The sequence below is a fragment of the Neophocaena asiaeorientalis genome, unplaced genomic scaffold (assembly GCF_003031525.2).
Source record: "Neophocaena asiaeorientalis asiaeorientalis breed wild unplaced genomic scaffold, Neophocaena_asiaeorientalis_V1.1 scaffold546, whole genome shotgun sequence".
In the NCBI taxonomy this organism is placed as follows: domain Eukaryota; kingdom Metazoa; phylum Chordata; class Mammalia; order Artiodactyla; family Phocoenidae; genus Neophocaena; species Neophocaena asiaeorientalis.
The window spans coordinates 1,164,924-1,180,912 of NW_020175442.1; the positions used below are offsets into that span (position 1 = coordinate 1,164,924).

The 15,989-nt window shown below is 35.9% G+C and overlaps 1 protein-coding gene across 2 annotated transcripts in view; it reads left to right on the forward strand.

Moving 5' to 3' along the window:
* ZNHIT6 (zinc finger HIT-type containing 6) overlaps nt 1–11,934 on the forward strand; it is a 54,376-nt gene extending 42,442 nt beyond the window's left edge. The window contains exons 9-10 of one of the 2 annotated variants that reach the window (XM_024767841.1): nt 7,263–7,387; nt 11,767–11,934. In XM_024767841.1, coding sequence (XP_024623609.1) covers nt 7,263–7,387; nt 11,767–11,801 — 160 coding nt within the window. In that variant the 3' untranslated portion in view covers nt 11,802–11,934. Of the gene's footprint in view, nt 1–4,451; nt 4,853–7,262; nt 7,388–11,766 lie in introns of those variants that run through there. The other variant, XM_024767842.1, reaches the window with a different exon arrangement.
* The last annotated feature ends 4,055 nt before the right edge of the window (nt 11,935–15,989 follow it).

Below are 15,989 nucleotides of genomic sequence, written 5' to 3' on the forward strand. Positions count from 1 at the left end.
GTTAAGCATTTTGTATACACTATAATTATGTTACGCTGTACATACATTATACATTATAAATATGTTTAGTTGTACGGAGAGCCCTGACTGCAGCTTTGTAACCACTAACTGGTGAAACCTAGATCCAGACCTAGGCCCACCTGTCTCCAAAGCCTTTGCAATATAGCACATGCCTCTCAGCGCCATAAATGACCACAGTGCACGTTCTTAGATTATGTGGAACCCAGCCCCAGTTCTTTGTTATCCCTCTTTGGGATTATTGATTGTTTTCCAAAGTGAGAATCAAGATCAGGATGAGTACATGCTCAAAATGGTCTTAATCTTTGGCCACATTTTGGACATAGACTCTAGAACAGCGGAAGCAAGGGATCATTTAAGGACTAGAAAATGTTAGAATCAACCTGAAGAATGTCCACACACATAAAGAAAATATGTAGAGCAGGGTGCTAAATACTTTTATCATCTCAGAGATGACACGTCCAGTGATGGAATGGGTTTCGTATGTGGCCTTCTGCTTGAGGCAGTTTTATGATAAGACTTGTAAACTTAGCTCTAGGGAAGTTTACTCTTAGGTAGCTCTAGGGAAGCTGAAGCTCTACTAGTTGGCAGAGCTGGGTGAGTGAAGTTTCAGCTGCTGTGAACTTGAGAAATTTAATTTGAGAGGCTATACTGAAAAGTAGATCCAAAGTGATATTATGGTCAAATTCTTAACAGATTATAAAGACTACAATTTCCATAGTAATGATCTCATTTCAAATATGTACTATTTTGATCATTGATTAAGGGAATTATGTAAAATATAAAATGAGAGTTTTCTCTAAAAACTTGGAAAATAAATTTTAACCCTCAATCCACTAAATTTATCCATTCTAGTTATGTTACATAATAATTTATATCTAACTTTATATACTCTTCAGAGAGAGTAATGACATAATTAATTGATATTTCTAGGTGATTCAGATACTTCATTTTAGCCAAAGTGCTTCACCTTTTCAAGCAGACCTCTCACTGAAATTTATACATACCAAAACTGTATGAATTCTATGTGTATTCCCATATCCTCTACCTTGTATAGGTACTTTCTTCCTAGAAAGCCTTCATCTTTTCATCTCTAGTGAATACCTAATAGTTCACCATTGTATTCCCAGTTCCTAGAACAGCATCTGGTACATGGTAGACCTCCCTCAGTAAATATGTGTTGAGCGAGGAATGAGCAAACAAGCAAAGAGTTGAGTGAAGAACTCAAAAGATTGGCTTTACAGTCCTAACTCTGCATCTCCTTGAGCAACCCTGAGCCAGATACTCCTCAGGGCTTCAGTGCCCTCACCTGGAAGACAAAAAAAAGTAGCTTAAGTTCTTTGTAACTCTAAAATAATATAATTCTGTGGTGTAGTTAATTCATGAACTATTTAACTAACATTTAAGCAGAAGTTTTTCTGAGGAACGTGATCATATTTTCCAAAGTGATATACTTCCTAATAAAGATTGAAAATGTAAGAGTCTGTACTGATCAGACTCCTGCATTTAGTCTAGCACCAGAGGAAGCATATGTTTTGTTAACAAGAGTAAGGCTAATTAAAATTTCCTATGTTAATTAGGAGAAAATCCATGGAGGAGGAGGGATTTTAAGAACCAATTAAGGAGGAGGAGAGCTAGAGTTAGCAAATGAAGTGCCTAGATATTATAGGCACTATAATATTTGAAAGAACATTTGGAGGTGAATAAGGGACAAGAAAGAAAGTTTATTGAGTATCTACTTAGCTTTAGATTTCTATCCTGACACTTATCCCAATGAAATGTGATAGTTTGTTTGTTGACTGGCACTCCCAATAAAATGTGGGGTTTATTTCTATGAACTTCCATTACCTAGCAGACTATCTGTAATGGTAGACACTAAATAAATATTTGAGGAATTGATTGATTAATGAAGCTAGGCACTGTTCACATTTTCACATGCATTAATTCTAATGAAGTACATACTATATCTCTACTTTACAAGATAGGAATCTTAGGCTCTGAGAAATTGACTTAGCCCAAAGAAACCAAGCTACAGTTGCAAAGCCTGGATTTGGACTCAGGTCTTTTTGGCTTCAAAGTTCATGCCTTTTCTACTAACTAGCCCATCATATAGATCATGAAGATAATCCCTGATAAGTATGTTATTTCCCTGCTAAAGGTGCTAAATTACCTTTGAAGTATAAAGTCTTATTACTAATATCAGTTTGGCAAGTTACACTTTAGAAACATTTTCACCTGTTACATTTAATCTTTATAAGCTAGCTGATGAGTAGATAACCTTTCCATCATTATACTGATGAGGAAAACTGAGTACCCTTGAGGAGTCACAGCTTCTAAGGACCTGTGATAAGATTGGAACCCAAGCCTTCTGCATTTAAAAGTAATTGAGCTTACTAGTGAAGATAAGGAAAGCCTGAACAAATAGCACCTAGAACAAAAGCCTTGTAAGGCCCTCTTTAAAGCATGTTTTAAAATGTGTAATTAGTCACTTTATTTCACTGCATCCCATACCTTTTGTCATCAATAGACAGGATGATCTGCCAGCGCATTTCTGACCGTAGAGCTTTCTGAATGGAGGCATGTGTCTGTGCTACCCCACTCATGACTGGTGCCCCACGTCAAGTATGTGGAGCCCTCGTTTACACATTTACATAAATTACGTAAAAGTCCCAAAACAAAGTGCAGCAAACCACTAATTCAGTTACTGTTATCTTTTTAATATGAAAACTAGAGAAATTAGGTAAGAAAAAATTTAACTTTGACACAATCTACTTCTAATGTGACGTGGACAGTCTGAGTTGCAAAAATTGTCACACAGGAGTATTTGGAGAAATTTTAAATAATACCTTTTACTTGTAAACAGAAGAGTTAAAAAACTCTCTGACCCCTGTACTTAGTTTGGTTTTATATGTTTTAGTTTGAATGTATGTATCTTTTTTCTCCTATTCTGGGTCTTCATTAACAATCTGGTTTCTTTCTTCCTTTTCATTTGGATTTTAAAAGCTAGTTTGTTCACTTAATCTGTTCTCTTTCTGCTCTATTAAAATAAGTTTAGTACTTTTAAATTACTTATTTTAAAGGAATTTGGTAAGTATGAATCTAAAACATGTAGTTTATAATACATTCAGGAACTTTAATGAATTCAGTTAATACCAAGATGAGCCATACTTTATAAATGTTTAGCTATCGGATAACTGATTTATATTAAGGTTAAGTTTTTTAAACAGCAAGAGATTCAACTGTGTACGTTTGGAATCAGTTAGTTGCACTTTTAACCTAGAAACCTAAGTTAAGAAATAAATACAAACGACTATTAGGAATATTGGTTAAGTGCTGCCTTGGGCAGACAAATATCAAAACTTGTACAATTTTAGAGCTGGAGGGATCTTGATGATCACCTCATCAGATGACCTTATTTTATAGTGGAAAAAATTCTGTGGCCTAGGGATTGCTATTAGATTGTTAAATTTGGAGAAAATTCAAATTTAGTTTAAGTATTTTATTAGGGGATAGAAGGGGAGATGATCTAAGGGGTGCCAGTGATCAGGTGGGAAATAGAATGGTTTGTGACTCCTTTTTTTTTATTATTCTCTGTTTCCTTTTGAGTTATGGGAAGTTAAAAAATAAATCCTAATTTGCTAATGAAGTGCAGAGAAAGAAGTACAAGAACTTGGCCAGTTTCTTTGAAAGTTAGTAACAGAGCCAAGATTAAAAGCATACCCTTGAGTATCAAGACAACTTTTATTTGTATGATGTCAAACACTGTAACACCTGTTTAGCCTACTGAGCTATGCTGCCCTTACAATGCCCCTGTGAAGTTGCCTGGAGCAGGGTCAGCTAGTGAGCCTGTGAGAGTAAAGCAAGTGAAATAACAAGAGGAAATGTCTGAGAGGGTCCCTAAGGGTAAAATAAAAGACAAATGTTGGTATCTTAATTCTTTCAAACCCAAGTAGTTTGTCTTGTGGTAGCAGAGCCCTTTCACTAATGGGAACACCAGAGTTCCTGAAAATTTCAAAAATAGATGAAGCTGCCCCTTAGGATTCAGTGACTTAATGACTTGCAGAGGAGCTAACACCTAAATGTTTTGGGCAATGCCAAGCTGGACTCTACACCTTGCCTCAAGGTAATGGAAACAGGAGGATTCAAAGTAGTTGTAGCCTCTTGGAAGTAAATGTAATATAAAATAATAAAAAAATGAAAGTTATACGGAAAGTTGTAAGGCTACGTTTAAAATGCAAAATGCATAAAAAGGCAAATAAGTGTTTCAGTGCTTACATAAGAAGTGCCATTCTTTGTTACTGAAGAAGTTCAGTGACTTTGTCCTGAACTAAAGTTTCTGTAAGAATGCGTTGTTATTTTAGGTAAATACAACTGTAAAACTGTGTTCATGGCTTAAGTAAATGAGCTAACAGTTTCTGTGTTTTATCATTTAGCCCTCATAATAACTCTCTGAAATGATACTGCTGTTATCTCCACTTTCAAGCATGGAAACTAGGAACTAGAGAAGTTAAGTAACTTGTCCAGAATCGCAGACCAGTAAGTGATGGAGCCAGGACTTTAACTTGGTGTTAGACTCCAAACCCAAGCAACCACTAAAAGTTACTGCTTCCTTTAACTAAACCCCATGTCCCACAATGTTACCCCATCTGTGTTTAATAGCCTTTCTTTATAAAACAATTTACATAATTTACTTTTTAATTACTGGCAAATATTAATGGTAGACTAAGAGTAACCACTCCTAGTAGAAAAAGAAATTCAGAATTTCATTGAAAAATTATCTAGTGAAGTCTGACCTGTTTTAAGTGACAGACTGGAAAGCTGAGGCCTTGAAGCTTATTGACACTCAATAGCAATATTGCTGTGATTAGAAGTTTACAACATCTTCGGGTAAACACTAAATAAAATTCAGTGGTTCCCATTAAAACCACACAACATACCAGATTTTCACTGCATTTGAGTGAAATATTTTAAAGTAATTCATTATAAATTCTTACATAAATCTTTACATTCTAAATACTTTGTACAGAGCCTGCATGGCACATAAAATAGGGACCAATTTTATTAATAAAACAAGTGTAATTAATTATAGTTTTAAGATTGAAATAATGTATAACTTATTACATGGTAATTTTTAAGAATCTCTGAATGTTCCTCTGCTGGGATCATATTTTGTATTATATCAGCATTAATATTAGGTTCTGATTACCATGTGGCTTTTGAAGAATTCTTTTTTTTTTTTTAAATTGTTTCAGCTTTGGAAATCTAGAGAAGCTTAATGAAGATTTAATATTTTAAAAAGAAATAAAATGCCTAAAACATTAGGTATACACTGAAAATTATTTACGAAAAAAATGAAATAAGTGTTGATAGAAAACATTCCCTGATTTGGGAAATGTCTCTTAATAGAAGCCTTATGATTCAGTTAAAATGCACAGAAGATAAGTTGCTTCAAGTGTTTGTAGGATACCACTTGAAAAGTTCCTATTTGAAAATTCAAGTCTTGCTTTCTCTTAAGAAAAATTTAGTTATATCCACTTTATATTTCACTTTATAAGTTAATTTTATACTTTTATATCTAATTCAGCCTCTCTTTTTTGTATAATCACTGCTAACTTTTTAAAAAACACTGCTTCTTTCAAAGGGAAATAATGTGCAAAAAATGTGATGCATTTAATCCTTGAATGCTGGAAGAACACTTTTAAAGTATTGTAAGCACATCTGTATTATATTACACAGGGAAAAGAATGTATGCACTCTGTGGCCTATGGGCACGAGGGTGGCTGGTTTAGGAAAACTGAATATTTTGCATTTCAAGTTTCTTTTCCACATAAAAAATATTCTGTGATTCTAAAGTGAAGAATTTAATTCCAGGAGTGGGGCATGTGGTCAGGCAAACAGGAGTAAAGTCTTGGTTTTACAAGTCCTCTCACTTGTCACCCACTTCTTAAAAAGAAATCAGTTTTTATAATGGGCTCGGCTTTGCACTTTGTTAAGCACTTCTGCTTTCCCTTATTGGAAAAATATTGCACAGGACAGACTTAGAACACAGAGAAATCACTATACCAAGAGTTCTTAGTAAGTGTGCTGCATTTCTGAGTCAGCTGCAAGGTATGGTGCAAATAATTTGTCACTAATTAAGAAATATCAACGTTTGTATGATTTACTCTTAAAATTACAGCAGATTCAAATGTATCCCGATGGTAACCTCACTCTTGATCACTGACTGGTATTCCAGTGTACTTTCTTGAGTGGAAGGGGAAGGGATGGAGTTCCAGCTGTCAGGCCTGGTATCCCTTGGGATGTATGTTTTGTATGTGAATATCATCTGTCATTGGTGGAGATGGAGAAAAAAAGTTGGAGAACTTCTGCACTACACTGGTGAAGGTGTTCTCTACTTTCTCCTCTTTGTCGTGACGTGATAGTCACTTGCCAACACATTCCCTTATGCAGCTCCTAGTGAGCTAGCTGAAATTCCACCCCTTTATTCCTACCTCAGAAAACAAGCAAGGGAGAATGCTAGGGGCATGCAACTTTAATCAACTAAAAAAAAAAAAAATTTTTTTTTTTTTTAAGTAATGACTTGAGAATTTCATACTTCAAGGAGTATTACCATCTAATTACCTGTGACACATTTACTGGTTATGTCATGATACCGTGACAAATGAACTCCATATTTCTTAAATTTTGTGCTTTTACCTCATTCATAAATTCAAACCTGTTTTTTTTTTAATTTCAAAATAAAGGAAAGCCAAATTTAATTATATGGTAATATATATTTCCAGAAAGTATTTATAATTTAGAATTAAGTTTTTACAAAAGTATTTTGTAGCCATTTTAGCACCATATATTACTAGGAACTATCATGGGATAGTTGTTTGGTTTTCTTTTAAGACTCAAACTAAATGTATTTGAGGAATTTGAATTTTTAGCTAGTCAATATTTTATCCAAGAAAAATTCATTTTATAAAAGTTAGCCTTTATCCCTTATTGATATGAAAATGAATGACTTGTTCTAGAGCTTTCCTAATGTCAAATTATTTCATATACTTTTGATTTAGCTTTAGGACCTCTATAATAATCGCTCTTTTACCTGATTATGTTGGTAAAGTTACTATATTATAAGGAAATAGCTGTTGAATTGATGTCATTACCATTTAAAATTTTTTAATGTAAGGGACTCATATTTTATTTACAAGTAATTTCAAATAAAATGGTATTTTTTGGTTTTGCTTTTTTACTATAAGATATTATGAAATGGATCCTGACAAAAGTCTCCTTGACAATTTGAGGAACAAAGTGATCATTGAGTACCCAACATTACATGTGGTATTAAAAGAATACAGTAATGACATGGAAGTTCTTCACCAAGGTAAGTGTAAATTTGTTCCTGTAATGCTTAAATAACTCTAGTGAACTGAAGCAATTACATTATTGTCTTTATATATTTTCCCACTGTACTTACACACCTAACTGAATTTACTCTGTAACTACAGATAATACTGTAAAGAACCATATGGTTGAGCTGTTGCTTCTATTCTGTTTCAGAGCATGTAAGCTTTCATCAACTTAAAATGAATGAATCGGTTTGAATGTCTGGCTGTAAAAGGATATACTTTGCCTTTGGGGAGTTTTGTGTGTTTTTGTCTTTTTTTAAGGTAATAGTCTTCAAGTAACAGTCTGGCTATGATCAGATAAATTTACTCCCTAATTAAAATTCTTTAGAGATTCCTAAAATGAGAGATTACAAACATTTTTAGTATTCTGCCTTATAGAAAAGGGAAATGTTTCAAGGGACATTGTGTTTAAAATTTGGACTGCATTTAGAATAAGCTGGTGCCATTGCCTTGACCCTTTATCTCCTTTTCTTTTAAACCGACTGGTTTTACTTTCTCTGATTTTGTTTCCTTGGCTATATTCCTTGGCATTTTAGTGATTCCTTAAAAGTAGATACTTTCCCCTCTTTGGTGAGTAGTGGAATTGGGAGAATTTATTAAAACCAGAAACGATATAAGTAAAATGTTAGTGTATAAAGTGACTTACCCATATCTGCATTTACTGATTAAGTTAATTATGTTTCAGTATGTAAATTCTAGAGGATGAATAAAATTTTAAAATTACTTCTAAGAAGAGAGAGAGCTACTTACTTAACTCAAAACCATTAGATAGCACTTTCAGCTAAGAGTTATAGGTACAGGACAAGTTTCATTGTAACAAACTCCAGAGGGCCATAGAATCCTTGGATTGGATTGAACTCTATTTTTTAAAATATCTTTTGAAATATGTGGTTCAGGTTTTATTGTTATACCATCATTATGGACTGTAATAGGCAGTAACCTTTGTTGTAAGGTCTTCTCTGTATGTGTGTATTTTTTTCTTTGTGAAAGTTAATAGAATTTTTTCTTTGTGAAAGTTAATAGAATTACTTTTTTTCCCTAAGTGGCCAAAATTTTGTCAGTGCCACAATGTGAAACCAGATTTTTAATTGGCACACACAAAGTTTCTAATAATCAGTTATATGTCTCTAAATCTTTAGGTTAATTCTTTTTTTTTTTTTTAAACATTTTGAATCAATTGATTTTTTTTTTTGGCTGTGTTGGGTCTTCACTGCTGCGCACGGGCTTTCTCTAGTTGCGGTGAGGGGGGGCTACTCTTCATTGCCGTACGCGGGCTTCTCATTGTTGTGGCTTCTCTTGTTGCGGAGCACGGTCTCTAGGTGCACAGGCTTCAGTAGTTGTGGCACGTGGGCTCAGTAGTTGTGCCTTGCGGGCGCTAGAGCTCAGGCTCAGTAGTTGTGGAGCACGGGCTTAGTTGCTCCGCGGCATGTGGGATCTTCCCGGGCCAGGGCTCAAACCTGTGTCCCTTGCATTGGCAGACAGATTCTTAACCACTGTGCCACCAGGGAAGCCTAGGTTAATTCTTGACTTTATATTTTTTAAAATTTGAGAACATCCATTTTTATTTTCTCAAATTAAGTTAGAAATTTCAGTTCTAAATGACCAATTTCACTTTTTTTTTAAGCTGTGTAAAACCTTACTTTTTCCTTAATATAATTCACATAGCTCTCTCTCTCTAAATGTTGGTTTCAGGGAAAGTTGTTTAGTAATGTGGGTTACTGGCCAGAGCAAACATTGTCTGTGTAAATAACCACAGCACACACAGTTCCTCTTTCACCTTGTTTAGGAATGCACATTGAAGTAAGGCTTCCTGTCATGAAGCAAAAAGAAAAGGCTACTTTTGTAGTGTACTTGGAACCTTATGAAGTAAAATTTGCTATTTTTTGGTGGGTATACGATGTTTGGCTTATTTACAGGAAGCTCAAGTGACTCGTGCTTTCAGTATAGAAGATCATTTAGGGCTGCTGAAGCAAAGAACCAAAGAGGATCTAGCAGGATTTTAAGGACCATATCAGTGTTGTCACATAAATACACACACTTTAAAAATAACGCCAGGCCTTCCCGTAGATGCTTTTCTTTGTGTAAGCACTTCAAGTTGTCTGTTTCTTTGTACATTCCCACAGCGTTGGATGTTCTGCAGGGTGGTCCCTTAATGCAGGGGGAGGGTTGTATAAGAACAGGGCATTTTCTTTGGAAAGCCTTGAAATTCTTTCTCTCTCCAGAGGCAAAAATGTTGGATTTTGATCTTGAGTTCATAGCAAAGGTGTCTCTCTTCTAGTTTGGGAAAAATGTGTTTCTGGACTGGGATTCAGTTGTTTTTCACACTTGATGATTATTATAATGTTTGTTATAAGTCTAGATTGCCATAGTTTATTTTTTCAAAAGTCTGCCTTTTCTGATGGGCAATAGACAAGTTTTGTTTGCTTGCTTTTTGCTTTTTACAGAATGAAAAGGGTTGACTGGAAAAGGTTAAGCAGTTAAGGTAGCCCACTAGGTGTAGAGTGTAGAGAGCTGCTCACCCACCTTGTATCAATCCAGTGGGAGGTGCTCAGAATGGTGTTACTTGTCTCGCAGGTCCTTGTTTGCCAAAGTTAGCTGGTAGATTTAAATGACACAATGAAAGCATCCTACATTTCAGTCTAAGGAAAAAAGAATGGAGTTCCATCAAAAGAAGAAAACTGGGCAACTTCAGTAAGCAGCGAAAGGAAAAGGTGTTTCCCAAACTGCAGTGCCAAACAGCACAAAGCCCATTAACTTAAAAATACCAGCAAAATATTTGTCTCTGTTATTCTAATATAACTCAAAATTAGAAAATATCTCTGTCTTTTGAGGAGTCCAACCCAAAAATGATTACTTGAATTAGTGAAAATAGTAGCATAGCAGTTACTTACATATCAGTCTCTTCTTTTTTAACTTCTTTTGAGTTTGGCCACTCCATGCAGCTTGTGGGATTTTAGTTCCCTGACCAGGGATCGAACCCGGGCCCTTGGCAGTGAGAGCATGGAGTCCTAACCACTGGACTGCCAGGGAATTCCCACTTCAGTCTCTTCTTGGGCCAATAAATCCTTTCATCCATTCTTCCTCTCTCCTCCCTCACTCCTGCTTACCCCCTCTTTTTCTTCCTTTCTCTTTCTGTGTGTGTGTGTGTGTGTGGCAGTGGGATGGGGATGGAGTTTAGGCACAAGAACACACATGTAAATGCCACAGTGCAATAGGTTCTATAATGGTTTCAGTGCAGAGAAAGCCAGAGGAGAAAACAACTAACTTGTAATATCGTGGAGATACTTGAAGGACTCTGCTAGAGTTTATGAAATTCCACAAGGATCAGGACCATATCTTGGATAGAACCTACTTCAGTACCTTCCTCATAAAAAGGACTCAATGGACACCAGTTTGGTTGCTGGTACAATTGTACATCTAGGTACCATCGGCATACCCCAAGGAACTTGGCAACTGGAATATGAGGCAAGATCCAAGTTTATGGTTCTGGCATCAGCTCTTATTAGCTGGGTCCTTGGCATTCACTCTGCTTCTCTGAGCTCTATTTTCTTTATCTACACAATGGAGATAAAGGGCTATAAGCCTCAAGCAAAATGATCTCTATTTTAACCTTAACAATTTTCAAAGTGTTTATGTGTTATTTCCTTTTAGCTTCACTATACAGTGAAATAAGTGGTGCGGTTACTCTGCTTCCCATTTTTCAAATTGAAAAAAGAAACCTAAAATTTGGAGTAACTTACAGTTATATTGATTCAGCATACATGCTACCCTGGGGGGGATAGATATAGGAAAGAAAGATCCAGTGTCTATCCTCAAGGAACTCTCAGTTTAGTTAGTGAATCATAGTCTTGCTGTAGTCAAGGCAGCTCCTTTAAAGGAGTTCCATTTCTGCTCTGAGTCTTCTTTCCTGTGAAAAGAAGGAGATGGAGATTAGCTAGTCTTCTGTCAGCCCACATTCACTCAACATATACTGACCCTCAATTTTAAGTTTAAAAAAAATCATGGAAAAAATTTATTCCAACCACACTTGGCCAGCCTCTGTGATAATAGTGGTCTATTCAGTGGCAAAAGTATTGGATCCTACCCACACTGAGAAGTGACCATTCCCAAGTCTTCCACAGAGTCAGGAAGGATGTTACCTCACAAAATATAATTGCCACTTTCAGACATCATTTCTCTATTTATTGTGGCCAGAATTGTATATCCCAGCTGCCTGGGACATGACATGGTTTGTCTGTCACCATGAGCAGTGCTGTTGGTATGCATCAGAAGGGAGGAGAGAAGAGGGGAAAACAGAACAGGCTAAACAGAAACAGCATAAACACTTGACTGTATGTTTACTTATTTTTTTCAGTGAAAGGTGAATCTACTAAGAACATTGGCAATTAAAATTGAGCACTTCTTTTGGAGGAAGAACATGAAAATTCCCAGACAATTGCAGAGGACCTTGTTGGAAGATTTGGGGGTATTGTCGCTTGGTGGTTGGAAGTTTTTGTTTCTCTGAAAAGTAATTAAACAGTCTTGAAAAAAAAATTTTTTTAATGTATTTTCTAGCCTCTTAAATTGACTCGTAAGGCACAGGCTTTAATATGCTTCATCCTGTAGGCCGAAATTTTTGTTATTTGTTAGTTTGATGCAACACCAAACCCAAGGATCACCTGTGTCAGCCACAAAGTTGGCGTTCTCTTTAGTGGAACCTCACTAAACAGAAAGGCCATGTGGCAGACCATCTAGCCACAGGAGGACTGGTCCATCATTTACCTATTCTTGTCTTTGGGATTATATGTAACTTAACCTCTTGAGACAACTGGATGAGTCTTTTATACTTGGGTAGCACCCAGTATGATGTCCTTTGTAAAGGGTTGTCTAAATACTATGAACTGCTATTTCTTATATTCATTTCAGAAAATCAGTGGCTCCACATTGTTTGAACCATCAGTGCTCATGAATTTGGCTTTACTTGTTCACACAGTGAGCTGTGTCTTACTATGAATTCTTTGCCTTTCATCCCATTCCCACTCTACTCTTGTCATTACCACACAGGGTGTTGTGATGAGCAGTTTTATGCTGTGTTTTGAAACATCTAGCAGTAACTAAAGAAAAAACACTTGGAACTCATCAAAGTGTTACTGGAATGTATATGTGTATTTATGTCTATACATACATAATTTATGTATGTATATAAATTATTTTATATACATAATTTATACCTTATGACAGCTCTTTATACATTATGATCTCACGTATTAAAATTAAAGTTTCCTAGTTTTATTGGAATTTATACAGTTATGAAATTGCAATATGACTATAAAAGATTATTACATCTGTATTGCATCTGTGCACTTAATGGTTAAAAAAACAATGACAAAATTGGACATTAGTGAAATTTGTTTTTAGTTTACAATTAGAATAAGTTTTAGACCAAAAGGAAACCAGAGGTATTAAAGAGACTTGGAAAGATTAGAAATATGAAAAGATAATGAGAACATGAGCATAGGAGAAACTTTTAGAACACAGATATATGTAACTTGGTGTACATATATATGAGAAGAGCCTCTAAAGGCAATAGTGGCACAAAGACCCTTGGTATAAAAGTGATAGTGGAAATGGGATTCATAGACGGTAAGGCATTGCCATTTGAGAAATATATATACTTCCTAAAGCAGCTTCAGGAATCTTCTCCTCATATAGCAAAAACTTTGTGTCGAATTATGTTTTGCACAGTATTACTGGAGAGACAATGAAACGGGAATTCAAAATTTAACAGTGAAGTTTGTCTTCTTGAGACAGGCAAGAAAGAGAATGAATTGAATCAAATGTGTCATAGAATTGTTATTGGGAAAAGTGGGATAAAGAACACAAAAAGAACATGTGATCTGAATATCAGGGTGGAGAGGAATTTCCTGACAGTGAAATCTGTTATGATGTAGTCTCATTTCCAAGAAAAGTGTTGAGTTCCATCCCGTTTAGAATTTAAATTGAAAACTGGACAAAAATCAAAGGATTTATCCTGTACTTTCCCTCCCCCTACCCAGGTGTAAAAAGAAAGGGAAAAACCCCTACATGATCTAATGCATCTTTACCATCCCTATTGTCTAGAATTCTATTAGACTTTAAATTATTATAGTCTATTCCTTAGGAAAGAATTTAACTAGCAGAGTTCCCTTGACATAACTATCAACTCATTTGATTAATATGCACATTTATTCCCAGGGGATTTACAATAAACGTGTGTTTTAGTGAATAACCATGTCAGCTGCTTGGAGGGGGTGAATTGGAATAATTCACTGAGAGCCCTAGAAGTTTGTAGTATTACAACCCAATTTCTTTTTTAGAGGCCTTCACCATTTTGGATTCCTGACAAATTCTGATGAATAAACAAACTCCCTGACCCATGTTAAGTTCAACATCCTGCATTTTGTTCACGAACCACATTTTAAAAGGAGAAAAGTTCCACCTGGCCTTCTTTATTTTTTAAACAATGATTTCAAAGGGAAGGTAGGCCTTCCGTAATTGCTAATTATTACATATGGGATTAATAGCCATAAATTTACAGTAAACAAAACTTGTACCTGTTCATATTATAAATATGAATTAAAGAGAGTTACTAGAATATTTAAGATTCCTAAGTGTAGTTGAACCAATTTGTTTCTCTGTAGCAAGTGATGGGATTCAGGTTTCACAATGTATAGTAAAATGTTAAACACATAACTATGAGGCCAACAATTTCCTTTATACATTTTGTTTAATTTGGTTGGCATATACAGTGTGTTGTACCTGATTTCATATCAGTCATTAAATATTAAGTAAAGAAGCCTACTCTGCTTTTATTTAATCATAAATTACTGTATTAAAGTGTGTTGTTTATTTTCAGGTAGATATTGTATACTTTTGATTATTAACCAATCATCTTTCAATTGCAAGTGTCAGAAACTCAACTCAAACTAGTGTCAGCGTGAAGGGCAGTTTACTGGCTCCTACACCGGGAAATTCAGGCATGGCTGGATCCAAAGAACCAAAGAAGCCATCTTTCCAGCCCCCATACTTGACCCTGATTTTTTTTTCCTGGATTGGTTTTCTCTTCCAGGCAAACTTTCTGTTTGGGGATGCCCTCTTTGAGGTGGGAAGCAGTGAGGTGAGGATGGTAGGTGACAGCTGTTGACAGTTTCAGCTTACATCATCATAACCAAAGCTTGGCAGCAAGTTATGTAAAATTTGGAGTAAGAACTTTTATTTTGCCCAGATTGGATCACATTCCATTCCTGAGCTGATGTGGAGTTCCCCCAGAGGAAGGGAAAATTATCAGAAAAGGGGAAGGTGTAGGGAGCAGATGACGAAAGGTTGTTCCTGAGAATACAAAAGTAACAAACAGATGTACACCGCACACTTACTTGAATTTGAGTAGCAAGAGGTTTCTGATTTGAAATAGCATAAGGAGTAAAATTCAAAATTAACCTGCAAACCTTCACTGGCTTTAACTAGAGATTTCAGTTCCTATTTGATGCCACTGCTGCTTTGAGTTGCCATTATGGGCTTTTATTTTTTTTTAATGCTTCCCATTTGTGTTAGACATTATGTTGCTACTGGTTTGATCAGATGCACAGAGCACCAGTCTGTTTCCATCATGGACTTGGAAATTTCCAGTTTCATGAACATTTGAGAAATACTGATTTTGAAATTAGAGTTGTACTGGAGGACAATGCTTCAAAAAATGAAGACCAGGGCTTCCCTGGTGGCGTAGTGGTTGAGAGTCTGCCTGCCGATGCAGGGGACACGAGTTCGTGCCCCAGTCCGGGAGGATCCCACATGCCGCGGAGTGGCTGGGCCCGTGAGCCATGGCCGCTGAGCCTGCGCGTCCGGAGCCTGTGCTCCGCAACGGGAGAGGCCACAACAGTGAGAGGCCCACGTACCGCAAAAAAAAAAAAAAAAAAAAAAAAAGACTATTTAAATAAAAATAGGCCCTTAAATAAACCTTTGGGGGATCTGTACTTCATTACAAAGTATTTTCTTTCAACTTTGGTCAACTGGAAGCTATGTAAAGTATCTGTGCATATGTTTTTTAAAATGAACTAAAATGTAAACATTTTCCATATTGGAGTGTGGTGGGCTGCACTCATTTTGAACTTCATAACCGAATGCATCCTTTAGCCTTTGATGAGCTACTACACAGCTCTGCTGTTGCCGGTTTTATTTTCTTACTGAATAAAGTACCAAATGCTTACTCTTCATGACTTGGCCCTAAGCTAATATTGCAGCCATTTCTTTCTTTCATCTCCACCCTTTACTTCAGTATTGTAAAACAACAAAAAGGTTACCATATATACGTCCCAGCCTTTTTCCCCCTGAAGTGCCTTTCTCCTTGTTCATATTCTCCACGTGAGCATACTCTCCCTCTCCTTTGAGACCCAGCTTGACCAGTAATTGCTATGATCCTCCCATGTAGAACCCATAGTTATGTTCACACTGCGTGTATCTCCTGATTGGGTGATGCTAATACTATACTGATGGTTAAGTGTTTTTAATATCACACTATAATAAGAGTAATAACCAATGTGTATTAATAGCTTACTAAATACC